The 26,102-nt window shown below is 36.1% G+C and overlaps 1 protein-coding gene across 19 annotated transcripts in view; it reads right to left on the reverse strand.

Annotated features, from left to right (window-relative positions):
* ZMYM4 (zinc finger MYM-type containing 4) overlaps positions 1-26,102 on the reverse strand; it is a 168,067-nt gene that overhangs the window by 47,527 nt on the left and 94,438 nt on the right. For 7 of the 19 annotated variants that reach the window (XM_070260445.1, XM_005607212.4, XM_070260450.1 and 4 more), the window contains 5 exons: positions 10,820-11,344; positions 9,079-9,140; positions 8,561-8,731; positions 1,960-2,044; positions 1,463-1,718 (listed from right to left, as the gene is read on the reverse strand). In XM_070260445.1, coding sequence (XP_070116546.1) covers positions 1,463-1,718; positions 1,960-2,044; positions 8,561-8,731; positions 9,079-9,140; positions 10,820-11,344 — 1,099 coding nt within the window. Of the gene's footprint in view, positions 1-1,462; positions 1,719-1,959; positions 2,045-4,477; positions 4,529-8,560; positions 8,732-9,078; positions 9,141-10,488; positions 10,670-10,819; positions 11,345-11,616; positions 11,706-26,102 lie in introns of those variants that run through there. The other 12 variants (XM_023633623.2, XM_070260443.1, XM_070260447.1 and 9 more) reach the window with 5 other exon arrangements.

Genomic DNA, 26,102 nt, shown 5'->3' on the forward strand with positions numbered 1-26,102 from the left:
ATCTACTGATAAATCTTTGAAAGAAGTCTCTATGACTATTATTATGAAAGGAGAAATACCACTGAAATTTTAGAAAGTGCTGATCCCTAAAGTAAGAATTAAATAAAGAAGAAAAATAAGTTATGTGAAATTATTTCATGGAGAAAGAGGAAACAAAACAATCCCTATAAAAATTATAATCTGCAAGTTGATTTAATCATAGAATCTGATGAATATACTAGAATATAAAAATTAGACACGTGGCATATAAGTATTCAATTCTTTTTTTTTGGGTAAAGATTGGCACCTGAGCTAACAACAGTTGCCAATCTTTTTTTTTTCTGCTTTTTCTCCCCAAGTCCCTCCAGTACATAGTTGTATATTTTAGTTGTGCATCCTTCTAGTTGTGGCATGTGGGACACCGCCTCAGCTTGGGCTGCCGAGCAGTGCCATGTCCATGCCCAGGATCTGAACCAGTGAAACTCTGGGCCAGCAAAGCAGAGCACGCGAACTTAACCACTCGGCCACAGGGCCGGCCCCTAAATACTCATTTTTAAAAGCATGTTTCATAATTCAAACAGTATAAAGAAGTCTATTTTTGATAAATTAAACTTGAAACATAAAGAGATGTGCATATAAATAACTAAATTCCAAAAAAAACTTCTAACTATATTCAAATTTCTTTTAAGTCTCTTATCTATATGCCTTTTTCCAGTAGAACCAGAAAGGGGAGTATCTTTCTCCCTTGTCAGACAAAAAGGGCAGCATCCATGTGAAGAGCTAAACACAAATACCTAAACTAATAAATCATGGTTTGAGCAGCTTAACAATAGAGGCCAAAGTGTTTCAGAACAAAAGCATTATTCATCTTTTTCTGACTTAAACAGTTTCTAACAATCACTTTATAAAATTAGCCAAAATTAGTTCATATTCCTCAAATATATCAGGATGACCTTATTATCAATTCTGTAATCCTTGTATTGATGAGTCTAAGGTCATACTTTTTTATTAAACACTAAAATGGAACCTCTGAGGTAGATCAGAGATATTGGAAAGATAAAAATATATATACTAGAGTCCATTTAAAGTTAAGGTATTAAATGAATTCCAATTACGTAACAGGAAACATAACTTTAGATATCTGTTGGATTTAAGTATCTACTACCTACAGTTACAAGATAAAATATTGTGGTCTTATAATCCCCCAAATGGTGTAGTTCTTGTTTTATAAAGCATTTCAACTAACAGGCATGGTTGGTTTCAAAAACCTCTCTTAATATGTAAAAGATTAATAAGTTAAAAGAAGCTGAGCACCTGGCATCGAGAAAGACTGAAAGCAGCAACAACATGTTGGTATAAATAATGTGATATTTCTCAAAAAACATGGAAATATAGAAAATTAAACAATACACTGATAAGAACAAAGCATCTTAAAAGAAAGGAAACCAACAAAGAAGATAATTTAGAAGCAATTCTGCTATACTTTGAGCAACTTGAACAAGTTTTCTTGGTGGGAGGAGGCGGTGGGCGGGCAGGTGGAACCGTGTATCCAGTGAGGCACAGTGTGGAGCAGAAGAGCTGAGTGGACCCTTTCCTCTGATAAGCAGTTTGCCCCTTCTGGAGGATTTTTTTACAACCAGAACAGGAAACTCGAACAGCTGTGGCTGGAACTGAAGGAAGCATTTTATTCATGCCAGATGATGCCAGTGAAGGCTGAAAGCCAGTAGTCAACTGTGGAGCTTAAAAAAAAATTGAAAGAAAAAACGTTTTACTTTTTACCATGAATTTTAAGTGTGCATCCTTCCTTTCTCTTCTAGAACTAGTCTTGACACTCAACACTAATTATGCAATATACAATTACAGCCATTCTAAATGGGCAGAGAGAACTGTCTACTTTACTAATACAAATAGATATTTCCTTCTCACTCATACTGGTCAGAATAAATAAACATGATTCATTTATTCAGTTCTTTTTCTTACCAAGAGGACTGCCACTGACTGAAAACACAGCACTAATTTTCAGTTCCCCCTCTTGAGTTTTTTGCTGTTGGCCATGACTATACTCCTTTAAAAAAGAAAATAAATACATACAGAGAAGAATAAATACAATGTTATCTTAAAAAACCCAGACATTCAAGACATTTTACTATGGCTATATAGGTGTGGAAAATATTTACTACATTAACACTAATAAGAAATAACAGCAAGCAGTCATTGCAATAAGGGTATCTTTGTATACGCTGAGTAAGAGGCATAACATGAAAGTTAGCTATCTAATTAGCTTGCAGCACTACCAGATATCTACAATTATTTTTGAAAAGTCTTAATATTATTACAGTAGTTTAAGTTGCTATTTATCTATTATAAAAGTAATACACACTCACTATATAAAATTTAGACAAGTAGAAATAAGAAAAAAATTGTAATCATATTTCCATAACCCCAAAACAACCACTGTTATTCTTTCGGTAATCTTTCCAGTCTTTTCCCCTCCTGTATTCACAGGTTTTCTTTCTTTATATAGCTGTAATTATACTGAACATACCATTCTTATAAAATGATTTTTTGATCACTTGAATCAATTGAACATTTGAATATGATTACATATTACTCCAAAATAACTTCTAGTGGCTAAATATCAGTGTTTTGTAAGTTGGAGTCCAAGAATCCCTGATGTCTACTGATGTACTGTAGGGAGCCTGAGAATTCTAAAAGAATATAAACTTCCTTTATTTCACTGATTTTTTTTTAGTGAATGTAAACATATTCTAGTCATGAATAACCACACATAACTGAGTTATACTACAAGTTTTCAGCGCTGTTTGCTTTTACAATTATATTACTGCATTGTGAAACCCCTAAGTAGTAGATTTAACTTTCAATTTATTGTTTACCACACTGAAACTTATAAAACGCTGTAAGACCTCTAGACCTCTTATTAAGGCACCAAAAATCTCAGCAATCAAGATAAATAATTTAATGCCATTTTTAAAAATCAAAAATGCAAAACTCCATGATGAACAAAATACCAAAACTTTAAATGACTAAAAACAGGATCAGTATTACTGATTTTTCCTTTGGCCTCAGTCCCCAATTTGATGGCCACAAAGGGCATTAAGATTTAGAACCACAACCCAATGTTGGTCCATTTGTTTCCACACATTTGGTATTATCAGTAATACCATGATGAACGTCTTTGTGAATACTCATACTCTTATATTTGGGATTATCTCCTAAGGAAAAGATCCATAAAGTAGCATTACTGGGTAAAAAGGTACATAGTAAAGATTCTTAACACTCAACTACAAATTGTTTTAAAAAAGAGATCTTAGTTATATTTATTCTAGCAATTTGTGAAAAAAACCATTTAAAAGTCTTTTCCCATTATTGTTTCATTTTGAAATTTTTTTAATCTCCATTTACAAAAAAGGAATATAATGTAACAATATTAACCCTTTGTTATCAACATTTCCTCAATACGTACTTTGAGTTAAAATTTTCATGTACTGAAGTTTCCATGTTTATGCCAAAAATCTGACAGTTTTTACCTTTGGGATTCCTTCTATTTCTTACAAAGTTCTACTTCCACAACAAATACTAAGAAAGTGGCTTCACTGTTTATAATACAGTCCTTTAACTGGTTGGCAAACTTTATCTGCAAAGGGTTAGGTACGAAATATTTCCTACTCTGCAAGGCCATACTATCAAAATCACTCAACTCTGCCCTGGTAGAGCAAAAGTACCCACAGAGAATATGGAAATAAATGAAGATGGCAATGACTCAATAAAACTTTATTTACAAAAACAGTGTTCAGAAAAACAAAAACAAAACAGAAAAAGAGGGCAGGCTGAATTTGGTGTGCTGCTGCTAATTTGCCAACCCCTGCTTTAATCTATCTGGGATTGATTTATTTTGATGTATGATGAGTATTTTTCTTTTTCTTTCTCCGAATAGCTGGTGAATTCCTTCCATTCACCATTAACATATCAAATTCCTTAAAAAATGTCTCTTTTGTAGCAATCTATTGTGTATCATTATCAGCCTGACTAATCTTATGGTATCACATTATCCTAATGAAAATAATTGTGGGATGTTTAACCATTTAATAGAGTTTGCCACTGTCAACCTCTCTTAACTACTTTTTAGAACATATGTGTAACATCTGCGTGTTTGCATGCCTATTCATGCTTCTTCAAAACATCAGAACCTATTGATATTTTCATCAGAATTGAATCAAAACTATATCTTAATTTAGGAATAACTGATATCTTACACATTTTTTAAAAAGTCTTTCCATTCACTGAAGTTGTCTTTTATCTGATATACATACTTTTTAGTTACTTTGGTGTTGGGAATAGTACATCTTTTCATCACATTATCTAACTGGGAAACAACTGATTTACAGAAATAGTTCTATCTTTTAGATAAATAAAATCCAACTAGCTACTCCACTAAACTTTTCATGAATTCTATTAATTCTCTAACAAAAATTCTTACCAGCAAATGATGATAATTTTGTCTCCCCTTTTCCAATATCTCTTCTAATTTCTTTAACATGTATTGGGTTGAAAATCCAACAAGAGTTAAATAAGGCTGACATCAGTAATTTGTGTTCTTTTAGTAATTATTAACAGGTTTCCATCACATTTTACTTTTAAATTCAATGATTGTTATTGATCTGAAGCAGATATTTCCTTACCATGATCAAGAGAGTATCTATTATAAGAAATGCATAATGAATTACATGAGACGTCTTTTGGTATCTGTAGCATTATCTATATAGCCTGACTGGCATACTTTAATGGTCTCCAGTCAGCTCTCTTTCTTTCTGTGACAGTGATTCCAAACTTCTGATACATTCCTGAAGCCTTAAGTACATATTACTTATGTAATATAGTAAACTAAAGTATACATCTTAAGTACTCTGCTTATACACTCCACAACACCTTCAAGGCAGAATTATGTTTATGTTAGTATTCCCCCCAACAATGACTAATTTTACAAATATTTAAAAACAAATAAATAACTTGAAAAGTGAAACTCTGATGACCCAAAAGCTTTCACAAGTGGAAAAACAGGTGTCAAAAGAAAACAAAAAAATCCTTTACCAACACCTTTATTTTCTCTTTGTTTACTATAAAGGAAGGTCCATATCAGTATCCCAAGACAGTATTTTAAAAATGAAGAATCCAGTTCCTATAGCCAAGTTAACTGACACGGCCCAAAAAAAGCCCCAACATTCAATTACTGCATTCTACTTTCCAAGGCTGTACTGACTCCCTATTGTGACAATTAATTAATTTGCCTTCCCATCCTAATCCATTTACTTAAATGAGCGATTACAGATTAGCTCCCCTTTTATTATGAGAAAAAACAAAAGAAAAAACTCATGATTCACTAATATTTACTGAATTTCCAGCTTTTAGAACCTACAGAGAAAAGGAGAAAAGGAAAAACAACGTCTCTGGCTCTTTAAAGTTTCTATTTTAAAACCTTCTCTAGGCATTTTTAAAAATTAAACATCTTTTATTTATAAAAAGATTGGTAGACTAATAATAATAAGACCTTGATCATGGCCCCAGATTGGCTCCTTCCTGACCATATGGTCTTGAGTAACTAACTTAACCTCTGTGAACTTCAGTTCCCTCATCTACAAACAGATTTAATATCATCTACTCTGGCCTTCTTATATAGGAAGATGAAACAATATAGTACATGTAAAAGCATCTGAAATTGTAAAAATACTACAGAAAATATTATAGTAACATGCAATAGGATTTGAAAGGAGAAGTGAAACTGGGAGGCCAAATGATGTTATGGTAGTAACAGAGGCAGGAGGATGACAACTGGCAAACCCAGAAAATCAAACCTGAAGAAATAACCTAGAGCAAACGGGTAGAAGTAGTTAAATATATATATGCATATTTCAACACCTTAGTCATTTACATGGGAAAGTAAAGAAATTAAGACCAAAATGAATTGTGTAAAAAGGAGAATTAGGAAGTGAGCTGAAAGCAAATCTACAAGTTATGCAAAGAGAAAAGCCATGGGAGTTTTGAGAAGGTGCAATGAGCTAAAGCTATGATCTTCTTAAACCATGAGAAAAGTTACTACTAGTAATTGATGGTCAAAAGTAAAGGCTGGCGAAAAATGTTAAATCTAGCAGTATTTTATGAGAGTTAGGTTAACGCTACTGTTTTAGAAACTATGAAAATAAAAGGCTGGAACTCCCTTTTCCAGTCTATGGGAAATGAGTAAGAGAGATAAAGCACAGTATTGAACAGCAAGGAATACAGACTTCTAGTTGTCATAGGGGAGAAATATCTAAAAGAACAGGACAAGGAAGAAGGGAGAAGAGGAGGGAAAAGGGGAGGGGAGGGAAGAGAAAGGGAAAATGAGAAAAAAGAAAAGAAAGAGTCAGGTATGTATAGTTTAAGATGAAGTTCCCTGAGGAATTTCTAGAAGAATTATCAAAGGTCTGATCCTACAGGATTGGTGTAGCTGATAACAGAGAGGACTTCTCAGAGAAAACCTAGTTTCACCTACTCACACGTTAGTACTGCCTTATTGTGGGATCAGGATAAAGAATGCTTCTAGACCTTATGCCCAGGACCTAATACACATTCCTGCTTGGTTCTCAAGAGTCCAATCAACCAGATGGTGAGTCTTTTGGGAAGTTCTTCTCCACAATCATGATGAAACTTCATATTTGGCATTTTATAACACAGTATTACACTTTGAATTGTATATAAAAATGTAGGTATTTCTATGCCCTGACAGTTCCATCCTATTGGCATTCTCCAGCCATCAGAACCTCTGATTGTTTTCAAAACAGTAATATAAATAACCCTTCCTAATGCTCTCTTCCCCCAGTGTGTTTCATCTTTGCTATAACTGCCTTTCCATCCTAGGGAAAGTGTCACTGGGTCATGTTCAGAGAGAAAGTGATGCCTTTGGTATCCTGCCAGCATTACGATTTCTCATGATTTCCCATGTCCACCCTGCAGCATGTAAAGGGACAGGAGATCTGCCCTGTATACAGACATGGTTGTAATCTTCTGAGGCATACACTGCCACGTGAACTTTTCCCAGGTGTCAGGACATTTCTTTATCCCTAATTCAGATATCAAGATCTCCATTTTGTCTCCTTCAATTAACATGCTTTCAAATCTACCATCTATTCAAATACTTTCCTATTACTTCTCTAACATATCCTTCTTTGTAGTCACCAATCTCATACCTAATCCAACTCCTACAGCTTTATCTTCTCTACCCTATACAGCTACCCTCCACTGGGCACCACGGAATTCTTGCTTAATTGAGCATCAATCTGACTCATACAAATCACCTACATCAATAAATCACCTTTTGTTCCATCTGCTTACTCTAAAACAGCGGTTCTCATGAGCAGATGATTTTGCACCCCGGGGGACATTTGGCAATATCTAGAGACTCTGGGTCGGGGCGGGGAGCAGGGTACAACTGGCATCTAGTAAGGAGAGGCCAAGGATGATGCTAAACATCCTACACTGCACAGGACAGCCCCTCACAATACAGAAGTATCTGATCCAAAATGTCAATACTGTCGAGGTTGATAAACCCTGCCCAGAGACATCTGAATGAAAAAAATCTCTTCCACAGAAGTCTCACATTCTCAACCCTCCTAATATGATAGAAAGATATGGAAAGGTAAGTTTTCTCTAGATCAAATGTCATTTCAGAGAAATAGCTAATTAATGCTATCTTTACTTCTCAGCCTCTGAATTCATGCTATCTGCATAAAACATAAATCACCCTTAAATAATTGCTACTGTTATGTATTCATCCTTTGTTCCCTTTCCTACACTCCAAAATGATTACAGCACCTGATATAACTTCTTTCTTCCATTCCAACCACTGCAATGTCATTAACTGCATGGATAACTTTACTGACTTCAGGACTTCACAGTGACAGGATGTCTATGACTTTTACCTCCAGAGAAACCTTGAAGTAGCAGAGCTCTATCCTTACCCTTATCACTCAAATTTGGAATGCTGTATCACCCATCAAAGCCTCCTTTACCTTCTACACACTAATCCAATGAACTAGTTCTTCAATCAGTTAACGCTTCCAAAGATAACCTGTCCATTAATCCCTCCTGAAAAACACTTCAATCCATATATAGCCTGTACTTCATTAGCAGTAACTGCAAAGGGCTTACTACCTTATATAAACTCAAGCACACTATAAACTCATACATCACCATAAACCTTCAGCCATGTCTGCTGGATCAATCTCAAATCCTTGAAGACTCACACTTTCCCTAACCCTGCACTGAAATTGTAAAAATCACAGAACAGTGGTATTAAGGAACAAAGTGGATTAAAAGCCTTAATTACTACTCAGGAAAAGTTTCATATAACTCTTGTTGATGCCTTAGCATTATTCTTACAAGATAATTTTAATTGCCTCAACCTTCATTTAGAGTCTCCTCATCCTGTCAACAAACTACTTCACTTCTTAATCAAGAACGTCCTCTCTCAAATGAATAATTCATGAGTGGAACAAAAAGAAGGGGGAAGAAAAGGTGAAATGTTTACTTGAGCATTGTCAGGTTCATCTTTAATTTTGTCTAGTAGTCCCTGCTGTGGTGCCATTGCTTTGTCATACTCATCATCCAAAGGTTCTTCTTTAATTCTAATATTTGATGCAAAGGAATTCCCCAGTTCCGAACCAATGGATTCTTTATTGGCAAATGGATAGCTGGAATCCTAAAACACAATATAAAGGATTAATAAATATTCAGATTTAAAAATTATTCCTCTTCAGGTTTAACACCCAAAGAAAAGCTCACTGGAAATGAAGAACTCTATGGACATTCATTAGAGGCCCTACGCCTAAAAGCAAATGTGATATATGTCTGAATATCAAATACAAATGAAGAATCTAAGAGCTGAGGGTTCTTAGAACATCTCCAAAGATGTCCTTAACCAAATAATAAAGCAAATAAAAATCAGCACTCCACCTAACACATACAGTTACAGTTTAGAAAATGACAGAAAGAAAACTTGGACACTTGCCACAGTTACAGCAATCTACATACACACTGAAAACTTACCCTAAAGTTTGTTTCTGGGGTTTGTGGTAAATGGGTATGTAATGTTTCTTCAACTTGATTAGCTATTGAAAGAAAAAAAAAAACAAAACAAACACATGTATATGAATAACAAATCTTATAAAGAGTGACCTAAAAAGCTATCATTTGATAATCACCTCTCTTTTCCAACAGCAATGTTCATTAGAGTGAAATGGGTCCTAAAAAATACCCAAATGGTAGTTTCACTCAAAAGAAACAATCTGGTCCCATCTAACTTTTAGCCTCACCTCACACTTTTCCTTGCTCAAGCCTAAATAAAGTGGTTACTTTATTCACTATGCTCTGAAAATTACTTGTATTTGTTCTTTCCCATTTCTGCTTACATCATTCCAAGTCCCCTCTATCTATCGTAATCTTTATGGTCTTCCAGACTCAGCTCAGTTCAAAATTCACCTCTCCTCTATAAGACTTTCCCTGTCCACTGAGTTAAAAATCTCTCTTCCAAGAAGATCCAAAACACACTGTTTCAGTTATTTGAAAGAAATCTTCTTATACTGTCTTATGACAAACTCTTCTACCATTGTCTTCAATTATAAATTAAGCCTTATGCTATTCAACTGGTCATCAACACTTCTACTACTTGACTTGTCCTTTCAACTTCTAAATGTTATGTCTCTTGAGGATAAGTACCTTTATAATTTATCCCCTGTAGGGATATTAAAAATATATATTTAATAATATATATTTAAAAATATAGTATACCCTTGTACATAATGGATCCTTATTCTTTTTAACAATACTGATTTGTTCTTTCTCCCATACTTTTCCTAGCATTGTCATAAGAAATATTAAGGGTTTGCATATTACACCCTGCTTTCCTTTACATCTACTGAACACTTATTGACATATTACTATTTTCACGGCACCAGGTTAGGCTTCAAAGATACAAAGACAAATAAGATACAATCTGGCCCTCAGATTACCTATCCTAGTAGGTAAGGCAAAACAAACAGAAAATTATAATACTGTGTGATAAGTACTATAAATAATGAGGTATGAACAAAGTGCTATGGAAATATAGATAAGGAAACAATTCATTCTTCATGTAGAGAGGTTAGGGATGACTACAGAGTAGAAGAGGTTTATGAGTTAGGCACTGGTGGATACGAAGTACTTTTATAGGCATATATACAAAGAGAGAAAATGACATGCAGGCAAATGGAACAGCAGGAGGAAAAGGAGGACAGAAATTAGAAAATATATAATATATTCCAGAATGAAACTGGAGCTAAAGTATAGGGTACACTGGTCAAAGAGCCTCAAGAGAAGCCTCAAGAAACTTCTAAAACATAAAATAGAAATGTTATCAAAATGAAAAACCCTCCCTAATTTGGACTAATTTGTGGGACAGCAGTTTGAATTAGTGCTTACAGCACAAAGAAGTTAATCCAACTTCAGGTTCCAATGTTCAACCAAAGAAAATGAACAGGTGATTCGAGTAGCTTGCCTTCTCATCAAAACATTTCAACCAGGGGAGGGAGAAATGAGGTTTAGAGCTATTTTTCAACCATTTATACCATTACCAAAAGTTACGGGGAGAAATTCAGTCACTCTGCAAAGAACAAGGATAAAAGAAAAATGACAAGCTTACAATGAATTTAACTGTTCATACTTCGCTTAGCATCAGAAGTAATAAAAACTGTATTATCAACAGTACGTTGTTATTTATTGTGTTTTATGGCTCTATTCCAACAATTATTACCTGCTTTATCAAAAAAACTGCTTTTCAACCTTGAATCCAACTCTTTATGGGGTTTATCCAACCGTTTTTCACGTTCATGATAAGTTAGGTCTCTATTTTTCTCCTTTCCAGAAAGTGTGTCTTTGCTGTTTTCTCTTACTAGACTAAAATCTTTCCGTATTGATTTAAAGACAGAGACCTGATCAAACTGTTTAGGAAAGTCTTTTTTTAATTTATTTTGAATCTGTATTTCATTTTCATTGTCTGATTCATGCTGTGTGACTCTTCTCTCTACTTCCAAGCTATCATCAGTATGAATTGAAGAAACCAGATTGTCCTTTGAACTAAAATCCTGTTCATCCTCATTGTCACTACCAACGACTGGAATTCCTGCAAGATCCCCAGAGTTCAAAAAATAATCATCTTCATCCAGCAATGAATTTTCAGATCCTGTTTGATTCGGCATTCCATAAGACATGCTGTCAAGGGTAGGAGTTAAGTTGTGGTCTATATCTTCAGACATTTCTGTATCCATGATACCACCACCTTAAAAAGTAAAATACTGTTTAGACAAACGATAGTGCTAAAGATGACCACATTAATAAGGCCTGTCTGGTATTTAACCAAATATATATTTTTTTTCTTTTCAAACAAAATATAGATGATAATACTGTAGTATTCAATTAGCACTTTGATATAGGTGTGACAGATACGACTATCCCTATCTGACAGATGAGGAAACAGGGACCTAAAGCTTGAGAAACTATTTTGAAGGCTAGAAAGAAAGACAATGTGATATAGAAAAAATGAGTACCAACTTCAGAATCAGACATATCTGTGCTGGAATCATAGCTGGATCGCTGAAAATCTATGTGATCCTGAGAAGTAAACCTTCAGGTTTCTTTATCTACAAAACAGTATAATACTCACCTTAGAGATTAACTTGTGGTGAGGATTAATGATAGTACATATAAAGGGCCCACTAACACAGTGACTGTTACATAGAAGGGAATATAAAAGTGCTAATTATAATTATTGTAGTGATTATTCTGGGGAGCTGAGATTAGAACCCAGGTCTCTGGTCTGAATCCCAATTTCTCAGCACTAACTCTAATAAACACTTAATAGCAGTTGATGTTTACAACGGTAAATATTTAAACATAAAAAGAAAATTTATCCAAGCTGGAATAAATAAAAAACTGTTTACTGTTTGAAACTATATGCTCAAGTCTCTCCCATTCCAAAATAAAAGAAAAAGGCTCCCAGCCCTGTATTTTTTTCTCCTGCCCTCAATCACCTTTCCTTAACAGTGAAACTTCTAAAAAAGAGTGTACATTGGTATGTTTCTACTTCATCTCCCAATCGTTAATCCTTTGAACTTAATGCAGTCTCGTTCCCAATTTTGCATTGAAACTGCTCTCATTAAGATCATCAATGATCTCCTAATGGTCAAATCTAATGGATTTTTTCAATCCTCATGTGGCACATCCCTCTTGGATAAAATTCCTTGGGTTTCTCTGTCACTCTATTTCTTCCTGTCTTTCTAATCGGTCTATTAATTTATTTCATACTCCTCTTCCTCTGTTTATGTGCTCAATATTCCAGTTCTCTTCTCATTTTATACACTCAGACTATTTTATTCACCACCATGGCCTTGCCTTTTGCTGGTGACTTCCTAAATACTTTAGCTTACGTCTTTCTTCCAAGATTCAGATGTTTATTTATATTCAACTAGCTCTTATACGCCCTCTCCCCAGAGGGCCACCAACTTAGTACCTCTAAAACTAAACTCATCATGTTCCCATTCCAAGCATTCTCTTCTTGTATCTCCATCAGTTCTTTAACAGCATCACCAAGCCAGCAGTTTGCTCAAGACAGAAAAGAGAACCACTCTAATTCTTTCCCTGGACAAATTCTGTCAACTGTACTACTTAAAATCTTTCAAATCTATTTCCTCTACTTGGCAGCATTCCAACACTCCACATCTCTTACTGTTGATAGTGTACTAACTCAATCCATGCAGACATCTAGGAAGCAACTATATTCTTACAGACCCTACTCCCAAACCACATTTAACTGGTCCATGAGCAGACAAACTGGAACTCATAAAAACACAGAGTGAAAATCATTAGTGAAAATATCAGTGGCACCAACAGTCTTGTTTTCATTTGTTCCTGAAGCCTTCAGGTGGTTAGTTCTTCAAATCATTCCCTGGATTCCATGATCCAGGATAAATTCTTTTTTGTTTAAGTGACTTTGTTTTGGATTACTTGTAATCAAATCCTAACTGATACAGGGCCCAAATGAAAGCTTTCTTCAAGTTGCCCTCTTCCATAAAGACATCAGAATTACCTTTCTAAACCATAAATCATCTCATATTATACCATATTATACCCCCCCTTGAAGTCCTTCAGTAACTCCCCACTACCTGAAGCACTCATTCATTCAGCACATATTTATTGGGAAACCACTCTGTGGTTAAGCACTGTGCTAGGATCTAGGGATGAAATGAAAAAGCGATGACTCCCCCTACTCACAGAACTAAAAAAACCAAATAGAGGAAAACAATAATATTAGAAAATCACCATTTTTACTTAACTAAATAATAATCAACTCAAACAACAGATGCTAAAAATCTTAGGAACCTCTACAACTTACTTTCACATAGTATATCACAAAGAGAGAAGCAGGGGGAGATGAAAGAGCATGCACAATGTTATAGATATTAATTGTACTGTTCTTTCAATTGTCCCACTTATTTGAAAATTCTCATAATAATAGAAGGTTAGGGAGAAAATACAAATAAAGAAGCAGGATGTCAAAACACACACATACATACATTGTGATAAATCTGCCAAACTGTAAGCAACTAAAGGTCAGAGTTACAGACTTCTCTGTACAACAGTTTACCCTGAGTACCTGGCCACATAACATGTGCTCAGTAACTGTTTCCCAAATGGAAGAACATGCATTTCATGTGGTCAGCATTTAATCTAAATTCTATGGTATATGAGAAGTCAACACAGCCATGTGCTGCATAATGACATTTTGGTCAACAGACCACATATACAATAGGGGTTCCACAAGATTAGGTGTGTGCAAGTATACTCTATGATGTTCACACAACAATAAAATTTGGTCAACAACAGACCACATATACAATAGTAGGTCCCACAAGACTAGGTGTGTAGTAGGTTATACCATCTAAGTTTGTGAAAGTATATTCTACGATATTCACACAACAGTAAAACACGTTAACAATGTATTTCTCAGAACAAATCCCATTGTTAAGCAACACATGACTGTACTGAAAAGGAATATTGCAAACAACTGTCAAAATCTCTACATTTAAATTCAGAGTATGGTATTGGGAGGAAAGGGTAGCCACCTGGAAAAACTGGATCCCTAACTCACAGCAAAATAAAATTCAGATGTAGTTAATGTTTAGACATAAAAAATAAAACACTAATATTAAAAACCATGGAAGACTTACTTTTAAGTCTTAAAGTGGGGAAAAGTCTTTCTAAGGATGACACAAAATCCAGAATAAAAGACCAATTTATTGAATAAAAGAATAAAAGATCAAACGTGACTAAAAAATTCCTAAAGAGAAGAAAACACAAACCAAACCAAAAGATTAAGGATAAACTGCTTAAAAAGATTTTCCTGCATTCCATATAACAAAGGGTAATTTCCCTAATAAAAAAAGGGAAGACATCATCCAAGAAAGACACAAACAACCAAATACATATATAAAAGCAACAGATTTGAACAAATATTTCAGAGGAAAGGAAATACCAAGGTTGAACTTTGCTCATAAATGAAATGCAAATTAACAATGCAGTGAGATACCATGTTCACATAGCAGGTTGGTAATGACAAAAGGTTTTGATAACAGCCTGGCAGCTATGCTATGGGATGAGGCTGTAAGACTATGGCCCAAGGCCAAAAAGCATATAAGGAAGAGTTTGTGACATGGACCATAACTGAGCTGCAAACTCTAAGATATGGCCCTTAACAGAAAAAAAGTCTGCCACCCCTGTAATCAAATATTATTGGTCAGAATATAAACTGGCACAATCCTAATAAAGAGCAACCAGGCAACATTTATGATACATGAAATACACATACCTCTTGATCCAGCAATTCAAGTTCTAAGAATTTACCCTATAGATATAATCTCACAAGAGATCTATGAAAAATAACATTTATAGCAGCAAAGACTGGAAACAGCCTATCTCTTCATTAGTGAGGCTAGATTAATTACAGTACATACCTACAATGGAATATTACATAGTTGTTAAAAAGAATGAGGCAGCTTTATATTGAGTTCCCAAGGTCAATTAAGTAAAAATAACTAAGTGAGGAAGAATACACATACATATATTATGCTATCACTACTATATTTTTAAAACTTTATGTTTATGTACAGTTGTTTACATACAAAAAATATCTTCTCTGGGGCCGGCCCGGTGGCATAGTGGTTCAGTTAGAGCACTCTGCTTCAGTGGCCTGGGGATTGTGGGTTCAGATCCCAGGCACAGACCTACACAGTGATCATCAAGCTACACTGTGGCAGCATCCCACATACAAAAATAGAGGAAGATTTGCACAGATGTTAGCTTAGCGACAATCTTCCTCAAACAAAAAGAGGAAGACTGGCAACAGATGTTAGCTCAAGGACAAACCTCATCACAAAAAAAACAAAACACTTTCATTGAATTTCCTATGACAATCAGAACTGGAAAACAGAAACAGTGACTATTCAAAGCATCCCCTTTTGTATCTTTGAGTTTTGAAGCACATTCATCTATCAATTCATCTATCAAGTGAGAAAAATTTTTTTATGCTTACTTGAGATTTAAAGTTTTTTCAGAGACAGCAATTTCTAACAAAGCATCTAATTTGAATTTGCAATTTTGCTAGTCATCGCACAATAAATTTGTAGGCTGCATAAAATCTTATAAGGCTAAAATGTAACTACCAGTTATATTTATATATATAATTCACTGAAAGAGAATTCTATTTATCCTCATGACGTATAATCAAACAAAAGAAAGAGCTTCTGTTTCTCAGAGCCTAGATCTACAGAACAAAACATGACACACTATATTTGGGAATCACAGTAGCCAGTGGAACACCTAAAAGCACAAATTTCTCATGAAAGATTCCTAGCTTTTAGACACTGTGAACATGTGTGGCGTATCTGAGGATGAGCAAGGACTCTACGGCTGGAATTCAATGAGGGAGGGGTGCTAAAAAATGAGAAAAGATAAAAAAGCCAGAGGATAGGTCTATTAGGAATTTGCAGACCATAAAAAAAAATGCAATACATGTAAGTGTGAAAGGAAGTCATTAAAAGATCCTTACAAGGGACTAACACGATTTATGTTTTACAAGGATCACCCTAGCTTGTGTATGACCACTTCCAGGCTGTTAAATGCCACAGGGAGTGAAGAACAGAAGCAGGAAGACCAGTCAGGAGGCTACTCCAATAATCAAAGGAAAAACTGGTGGCTAAGACCAGGATAGTAATGATCGATGTGAGGAGAAGTCGTCAGATTTGGGTAAATTTTGAAAGTAGAAGCATTTCCTGATATATAAGAAGCTGGCTATGAAAGAAGTCAAGGATAACACAACAGAGTGCCACTTCCTGAGATGGGAACACTAAGGGAGGAACAAACTGAAAGAGGTAAGATGAATAACTTGGTCTTGGACCTATCAACTTTGAGAATATTATTAAATCTTCAAAAAGAGATATCAAGAAGGCAACTGGCTATATTAAAGAGGAGTTAAAAGAGGAGACTTTTGCCAAAAAATGACATATTGGGACTCATCAATGAAGAGATGGTACTTAAAATTCATGGGACTAGATAAGATCACCTAGTGAGTTTATTTAATACAGACTGAACAGAGTTGAGAGTCCTGGGATACTTCAACATTTAGAAATCTGGTATGAAGGAAGGAATCAGGAAAAGAGACTAAGATGGAACAGCCAGTGAGGTAGGAGGAAAACTAGGTGACTGATGTCACAGAAGCTAAGTGAAGGAAATATTTCAATAAGGAAGGAGTGACCAATGATAATGAATACTGCTGAGATAATAACATAAAACGAAGATCGAAAATTAATTGTTAATATTGGCAAATGTGAAGTGAACTTCTAACTTGACAAGAGCTGTATCATGGAAAAATGAGTGTACAAGCTGAAGTGGGGGGACCCCAACAGAGACTGAGAGGAGATAACTTGGGAATGATAAGTACAGACAACTCTTTAGAGCAGTTTTGCTCTAAATTAAAGAAAATGAGCAGAAACTCAACTAAAATCTTGAGTCAAGAGTTTTTCTGACTCTGCATTTTTGTTTTGTTTTCTTTGTTCGTTTTTAATTTTTTGGTAAGTTTTTTCTTAAGATGGAGAACATTACATCTTGTAGTATGCTCATGGGCATGATCCAATAAAGAGAATAACTAAAGAGTACAGAAGGAAAACCTTTGTGCAACAGGAAATGTGATCAGTACATAAACAATTTCCTTTGTAAAAGAATGAAAGGAGTACATGGGTCTAAACACAAGTAGGTTGTCAGATTTGGGGAAAGAAAAATTTGGGGAAAGCAATTTAAGTTCATATTTGTGTTCGATAATGAAAGTAAATTTCATGATGCCAAGTCACCCTTTACTCCTTGTCCTTCTGTTTAGTCATTCCTTTAGTAGCATACTGATACTTCTATACTATCCCCCAATATTATTTCACTTTAAGGTACAACCATCAACTAAGGAATCCAATAATCACATAAATGAACACTGTGAAACGGCTGTTAGTTACTTTCATTGCAAATATATTACTTAATTCCTCTTACACATTTTTGTTTTTAATCAAAGCATAATCTTCAGAAATAAAGTAGTATCAATTCTAATTTTAACTCTCAAAGTCATAGTTGTCTAACAATTATCTCAGGTTGCTTTTCTCTCATATAAAGGAAGAAAGAAAGAAAAGAAACACAAACTCCAAAGAATTCAAAAACAAACAAGAAGCATAAAAATGAGTTAATCTTGCTTCATTTGAAATAAAAGCTTAAATTAGCATTTTGTTTTGTCAGTGAAATATTTCTAAGAGATGATTTATTATTATTCAATACAATACAACTGGAGTGATGTCAGCATGATGGTGGACTGAGTTGTTCCCTTTGTCTCTCCCATCTAAGTCACAACTAAACAGACATGCATTAACCAACAGAGGATCCCCTACAGCAGAACAGGACACCTGAGAGATCCACACAGCCATTAACCTGAAGGTGGGTGGACTGGAACCCCAGGAAGCAGTGGAATTAGGTGAGCAGACCACTCCCCTTCCCCAGTAGCAGCAATCCAGGTTGTGGGTCATCACACAACAGCTTGCGTGACTATAACAGGAGGCAGATGCAGCCCGGAAAGTGTGTCGATGCTTTTGGAGTGGTAGTCCGGCCCATGGGAGCACCCACCCTGCCCTGGTGTTCCCACCTGTGGGAATGCTCCCCAGTGAGTAGAGGCAGCTCAGCCCTCATGAAGGAGCCCCACACATTAAGAGAAGCAGTGCAGCTAAAATGTCAAGGAGCACGGAGCCAACCCATTTGGGAAACAAAGTGCCCCTGCCCTCTCACCTCCTGCAGGAGCTTAGCCAGTCACCTGCCAAACACAGCAGTCCTGCCCACACAAGAACAACCTGCTGATGGAGCCCACGGGCCCTGACTGAGCATGCATGTGTGACCCACCAAGTGGCTGTGGCCAGCACACAAATGCAGAGAAATCTTACTGGCACAACTTCCACCAGATGGGGCCAGATCAGAAAACACAGCTCCAGCACCCAATTCCCAGTGGTGGCACGTGTAACCTACAACCTGATACTACCACAAATATGCCAGCAAAGGATCAATTCATCAAACACCTTGAAAAACTACAGTAACACTTCAGAGCAGAAGGAAATGACAAATCTGTAGAAACTAGTCCTGAAGAGAAAGAAATTTTTCTTTTCTGCTTTATCTCCCCAGACCCCCCTGTACATAGTTGTATATCTTAGTTGTGGGTCCTTCCAGTTGTGGATAAGTCAAAGAAATTTATAATCTAAATGATGAAGAATTCAAAATAGAAGCCATAAAGAAACTCAATGAATTACAAGAAAATTCAGAAAGACAATTCACTGAGCTCAGGAAGAAAATTAATGAGCAGAAGGAATGCCTCACCAAAGAAATTGAAACTCCAAAAGAAACCCAAACAGAAATTCGGGATTTGAAGAACAAAATTAGTGAGACAAGAAATAATGTAGAAACCAGGAAAAACAGAGCTGATGTTATCGAGGACAGAATTAGTGATTTAGAGGACAGAAAATACAGGAATGCTTCAGGTAGACGACAAGAGAGAACTAAGATGTGTAAAGAATAAAGAAATTCTGTGACAAATATCTGACTCAATTAGGAAAAGCAACATAAGGATTACAGGTATTCCAGAGGGAGAAGGGAAGGAGAAAGGAGCAAAGAGCTTCTCCAAAGAAACAATAGCTGAGGACTTCACAGACCTGGGTAAGAAAGTGGACTTACAAGTACATGAAACCAAGAGAACTCCTAACTACATCAACGCAAAAAGACCTTCTCCAAGGCATATAATAGTAAAATTGTCAAAAATATATGACAGGGGCCTGCCCAGTGGTGCAGCAGTTAAGTTCACGCATTCCACTTTGGTGGCCCGGGGTTCACCAGCTCAGATCCCGGGTGTGGACAAGGCACCGCTTGGTGAGCCATGCTGTGGTAGGCATCCCACATATAAAAGATAGTGGATGAAGATGGGCACAGATGTTAACTCAGGGCCAGTCTTCCTCAGCAAAAAGAGGAGGATTGGCAGCAGATGCTGGCTCAGGGCTAACCTTCCTCAAAAGAAAAATAATAATAACATGACAAAGAAAAAATATTAATGCAGCAATGCCAAAGAAAATAACTTTACAGAGGAACCCCTACCAGGCTTTCAGTGCATTTCTCAGCAGAAACCTTACAGGTTGGAGAGAATGGAACGATACAGTCAAAATAGTGAAAGACAAAAAATTTCATCCAAGAATACTCTATGCAGCGAAACTATCCTTCAGATACGATGGAAAAATAAAAGCCTTCCCAGATAAACAAAAGCTGAAGGAGTTCATCGCCACTATGCCTGTCTTAAAGAAACACTGAAAGGAGTCCTCCCATCTGGAACTAGAAACCAAAGGTTTACAAAATCTTCAGCAAGGAGATAAATAGATAGAATCACAAAATTGCAACTCTATTATCAGAATAGCTTAGTAAATACAACTATAACACAAAAGACAAAGGGAAGGAGAGCTTTAAAAATAAGTATAAACATTTCAATTTAGTTAGAAACTCACATCACAAAAAAGAACAATTTGTGACAACAATAACTCAGAAGGTGAAGAGAAAATGGATAGAACCTGCTTAGACTAACGGAGATAAGAGGCTATGAGAAAATGGACTACATGAGGGGGCCAGCCTGTGGCAGACTGGATAAGTTCCTGTGCTCTGATTTGGCAGCCTGGGGTTCACTGATTCGGATCCTGGACATGGACGGGGACATCACTCATCAAGCCATGCTGTGGCAGCATCCCACAAAGAAGAACCAGAATGACCTACAACTAGGATATAGAACAATGTACTGGGGCTTTGGGGAGAAAAAGGGAAAAAAAAGGAAGACTGGCAACAGATGTCAGCTCAGTGCCAATTTTCCTTACCAGAAAAGAAAGAAAGAAAGAAACAAAATGGACTATCTGATCTATGAGATCTTTTATACAAACCTCATGGTAACCACTAAACAAAAAATGAAAGCAGAGATACAAACCATAAATAAAGAGAAAACTGAGAAAACCATCACAGAAAAACCACCGAACGGAAATAGCAGTCAGAAATACAAGGGAAAAGAAACAATGGAAGTATAGAATAACCAGAAAACGAGACATAAAATGGCAGTATTAAGCCCTCATATATCAGTAATCACTCTAAATGTAAATGGAATGAATTCTCCAATCTAAAGAGAGTGGCAAGAGGTATTAAAAAACAAGACCCAACAATATGCTGCCACCAGGAAACACATCTCAGTTGTAAAAATAAATATAGGTTCAGAGTGAAGGAATGGAAGATGATGCTCCAAGCAAATGGCAAGCAAAATAAAGCAGGTGTTGCCATACTTAAATCAGACAAAGCAGACTTCAAGATAAAAAAGACAACAAGAGACAAAGAGGCGTAGTACATAATGATAAAAAGGACATTCCACCAAGAGGACATAACATTTATGAATATATTTGCACCTAACACAGGAGTACCAAAGTATATAAACCAACTGTTAACAGATCTAAAGAGAGAAATTAACAGCAACACAGTAATAGTAGGGGACCTCAACACCCCACTTACGTCAACAGATAGATCATCCAGACAGAAAGTCAACAAGGAAACAGGGCCTCAAGTAAAAAACTAGACCAGATGGACTTAATCGACATATATAGAACACTCCATCCAAAATTAACAGAATAGATATTCTTCTCAAGTGCACATGGAACATTCTCAAAGATAGACCATATGTTGGGAAACAAGGCAAGCCTCAATAAACTTAAGAAGACTGAAATCACATAAAGCATATTTTCTGACCAAAATGCTACGAAACTAGAAATAAACTACAAGAGAAAGGCTGGGAAAGTCACAAATACGTGGAGACTAAACAACATGCTTTCACTGAACCACCACTGGATCAATGAATAAATCAAAGGAAAAATCAGAAAAGATCTGGACACATATAAAACTGAAAACACAACATACCAACTCATATGGAATGCAGGAAAAGTGATCCTAAGAGGGAAATTCATTGCAATACAGGCCCACCTTGACAAACAAGAAAAATCTCAAGTAAGTATCTTAAACTACATCTAAGAGAATTAGAAAAAGAACAAACACAGCCCAGTCAGCAGAAGGAGGGAAATAATAAAAGAAAGAAATCAAATTGAAACCAAAAAACCAGTAGAAAGGATGAATGAAACAAAGAGCTGGTTCTTTGAGAAGATAAACAAAAATGGCAAACTCTTAGACACACTTACTAAGTAAAAAAGAGAAAAGGCTCAAATAAATAAAATTAGAAATGAAACAGGAGAAAGTACAATGGATACCACAGAAATAAAAAGGATTATAAGAGAATACTATGAAAAAGTATATGCCAACAAATTGTATAATCTAGAAGAAATGGATAAATTCTTAGACTTATACAACCTCCCAAAACTGAACCAAGAAGAAAGAGAGAATCTGAAAAGACCAATCACAAGTAAAGAGATTGAAACTAATAAAAAACGTCCCCAAAAATAAAAGTCCAGCACCAGATGGCTTCTCTGGAGAATTCTAACAAACATTCAAAGATCTAATACCTATCCTTCTCAAACTATTCCAAAAAATTGAGGAAGACATAACACTTCCTAACAGATTCTATGAGGCCAACATCACCAATACCAAAGCCAGACAAGAACAACACAAAGATGGAAAATTACAGGCCAATATTGCTGATGAACATAGATGCAAAACTCCTCAACAACATATTGGCAACCTGAATACAGCAATACATTAAAAAGATCATACAACATGATCAAGTGGGATTTATACCAGAGACATAGGGATGGTTCAACATTCACAAATCAATGTGATACACCACATTAACAAAATGAGGAATAAAAACCACATGATCATCTCAACAGATGCAGAGAAAGCATTTGACAGGACTCAACATCCATTTATGACAAAAATTCTCAATAAAATGGGTATAGAAGGAAAGTACCTCAACATAATAAAGGCCATATATGACAAACCCACAGCCAACATCATACTCAACAGAGAAAAACTGAAAGCAATCCCTCTGAGAAGAGGAACAAGACAAGGGTATCCACTCTCATCACTCCTATTCAACACAATACTAGAAGTTTGGGCCAGGGCAATTAAGCAAGAAAAAGAAATAAAAGGAGTCCAAACAGGCAATGAAGAAGTGAAACTCGCCGTTTGAAGATGACATGATTTTATATATAGGAAAAAGAATCCACTGGAAAACTATTAGAAATAATCAACAAGTACTGCAAGGTTGCAGGGTACAAAATCAACTTACAAAAATCAGTTCTATTTCCATAGTCTAATAATGAACTAACAGAGAGAGAACTCAAGAATATAATCCCATTTACAATCGCAAGAAAAAGAATAAAATATCTAGGAATAAATTTGACCAAGAAGGTCAAAGACCTATACAATGAAAGCTAAAAGACATTATTAAAAGGAACCAATGATGACATAAATGGAAAGATAATCCATGCACGTGGATTGAAAGAATAAATATAGTTAAAATAGCCATACTACTGAAAGCAATCTACAGATTCAATGCAATCCCAATCAGAATCCCAATGACATTTTTCACAGAAATAGAACAAAGAATCCTAAAATCCACGTGCGGCAACAAAAGACCCCAAATAGCTAAAGCAATCCTGAGAAAAAAGAACAAAGCTGGAGGCATCACAATCCCTGACTTCAAAATATACTATAAAACTACAGTAATCAAAACAGCTTGGTACTGGTACAAAAACAGACACACAAATCAATGGAACAGAAGTGAAAGCCCAGAAATAAAAACACACATCTATGGATAGCTAATCTTCGACAAAGGTGCCAAGAACATACAATGGAGAAAAGACAGTCTCTTCAACAAATGGTGTTGAGAAAACTGGACAGCCACATGCAAAAGAATACAAGCAGGAGCCAGCCTGGTGGCATAGTGGTTAAGTTTGTGTGCTCCACTTCAGTGACCTGGGGTTCACAGGTTCGGATCTCAGGTGCCAACCTAGCACCACTCATCAAGCCATGCTGTGGCAGCATCCCACATAAAACAGAAGAAGACTGGCACAGTTGTTAACTTAGTGACAATCTTCCTCAAGCAAAAAAAAGAGGAAGATGGGCAACAGATGTTAGCTCAGGGCCAATCTTCACAAAAGTTAACAAAAATGGATCAAAGACTTGAAGGTAAGACTGAAGGTAAGAAACCATAAAACTCCTAGAAGAAAATATAGTCAATACACTCTGTGACATCAGTCTTAAAAGGATCTTCTTGAATACCATTGCTATTCAGTCAATACCATGTCTATTCAGTCAAAGGGGACAAAAGAAAAAACAAACAAGAGGGACTTCATCAGACTAAAGAGCTTCTGCAAGGCAAAGAAAACCAAGAACAAAATGAAAAGACAACCCACCACCTGGGAGAAAATATTTGCAAATCATATATCTGACAAGGGCTTAATCTCCAAAACACATAAAGAACTCACACAGGGACTGTCCCCATGGCCAAGTGGTTAAAGTTCCATGTGCTCTGCTTTGGCAGCTCTGGTTCTCGGGTTTGGATACTGGGCGTGAACCTACTCCACTCATCAGCCATGCTGTGGAAGCATCCCACACACAAAAAACAGAGGAAGATAGGCACAGATGTTAGCTCAGGGCTAATATTCCCCAAGCAAAAAAGAGAGGAAGATTGACAATGGATGTTAGCTCAGGGTGAATCTTCCTCACAAAAAAAAAAAAAAGAAGAAAGTACACACACAACTAAATAGCAAAAAAACCAAACAACCCAATCAGAAAATGGGCAGATGGGCTGGCCTGGTGGCACAGTGGTTAAGCACGCACGTTCCAATTTGGCAGCCCAGGATCTGCCGGTTCGGATCCCGGGTGCGGACATGGCACCACTCATCAAGCCACGCTAGGGCAGGCGTCCCACTTATAAAGTAGAGGAAGATGAGCACGGATGTTAGTGCAGGGCCAGTCTTCCTCAGCAAAAAGAGGAGGATTGACAGATGTTAGCTCATGGATGAGATTCCTCAAAAAAAAAAAAGAAAGAAAGAAAGAAGATGGGCAGAGGATCTGATTTTCCAAAGAAAATATACAGATGGCAAATAGGCACATGAAAAGATGTTCAACATGACTAATCATCAGGGAAGTGGAAATCAAAACTACACTAAGATATCACCTCACATCCATTAGAATGGCTATAATCACCAAGACAAAAAATAACAAATGTTGGAGAGGACGTGGAACAAAGGGAACCCTCATACACTGCTGGTGGGAATGCAAATTGGTGCAGCCACTAAGGAAATCAGTATGGAGATTTCTCAAAAAGTTAAAAATAGAAATACCATACAATCCAGCTATCCCACTACTGGGTATCTATCCAAAGAACTTGAAATCAACAGCTCAAAGAGACTTATGCACCCCTACACTCATTGCAGCACTATTCACTATAGCCAAGAAGAGGAAGCAACCCTAGTCCCCACTGACTGATGAGTGGTTAAAGAAGATGTGGTATATATATACAATGGAATACTACTCAGCCACAGAAAAAAGACAAAATCGTCCCATTTGCAACAATGCGGATAGACCTTGAGGATATTATCTTAAGTGAAATAAGCCAGACATAGAAAGACAAACACCATACGATTTCACTCATAAGTGGAAGATAAACTAACACACGGACAAAGAGAACACTTTAGTGGATACCAGAGGGGAAGGGGGTAGGCGGGTGGGTACAAGGGGTGAAGGGGTACATTTATATGGTGACTGACAAATAATAATGTACAACTGAAATTTCACAATGTTATAAACTATTATGACTTCAATAAAAAAAAAGGAACTCCTAAAACAGAAAAGTATAGTATCTGAAATGAAAAATTAACTGGATGGGTTAATAGCACATTAGACGATGTAGAAGAAAGTAACAGTGAAACAAGAAAACAAGGCAATAAAAACACTGTAGACAGAACTACAGAATGATAAAAGGTTGAAAAATAAGAAAGAGAACATCAGACCTGGGATACAATATTAAGCAGGCCAACCTATGTTTAATTGCAGTTGGAGGGATGAGTACTTAAAGAAATAAATTTTCTGCCAAAGTTGTTAAATTTAAAAGTGCTGAAAGAAAAAATCCCTGTCAACCCAGAATTCTATAACAAGAAAATAATCTTCAAAAAGGAAGATGAAATAAAAATGTTTTAGATGAAAGCTAAAAGAACATGTTATGAGCAAACCTGGAAACAAGAAATGTTAAAGAAATTCTTTATATAGAAGGAAAAAGATACCTGATGGAAACCTGGGTCTCCAGGAGAGAACGAACACTGGAAGCTGATTCAATTAAAAGTAAAAATAGACAACTCCATAATAATAGGTAAAGAGTTCAACATTTCTCTGCCAGTAATTGATGGAAAAAATAGTGAGAAAAATAAGTAAAAATATAAAAGATC

Source organism: Equus caballus, chromosome 2 (assembly GCF_041296265.1).
Source record: "Equus caballus isolate H_3958 breed thoroughbred chromosome 2, TB-T2T, whole genome shotgun sequence".
Taxonomy (NCBI): Eukaryota; Metazoa; Chordata; class Mammalia; order Perissodactyla; family Equidae; genus Equus; species Equus caballus.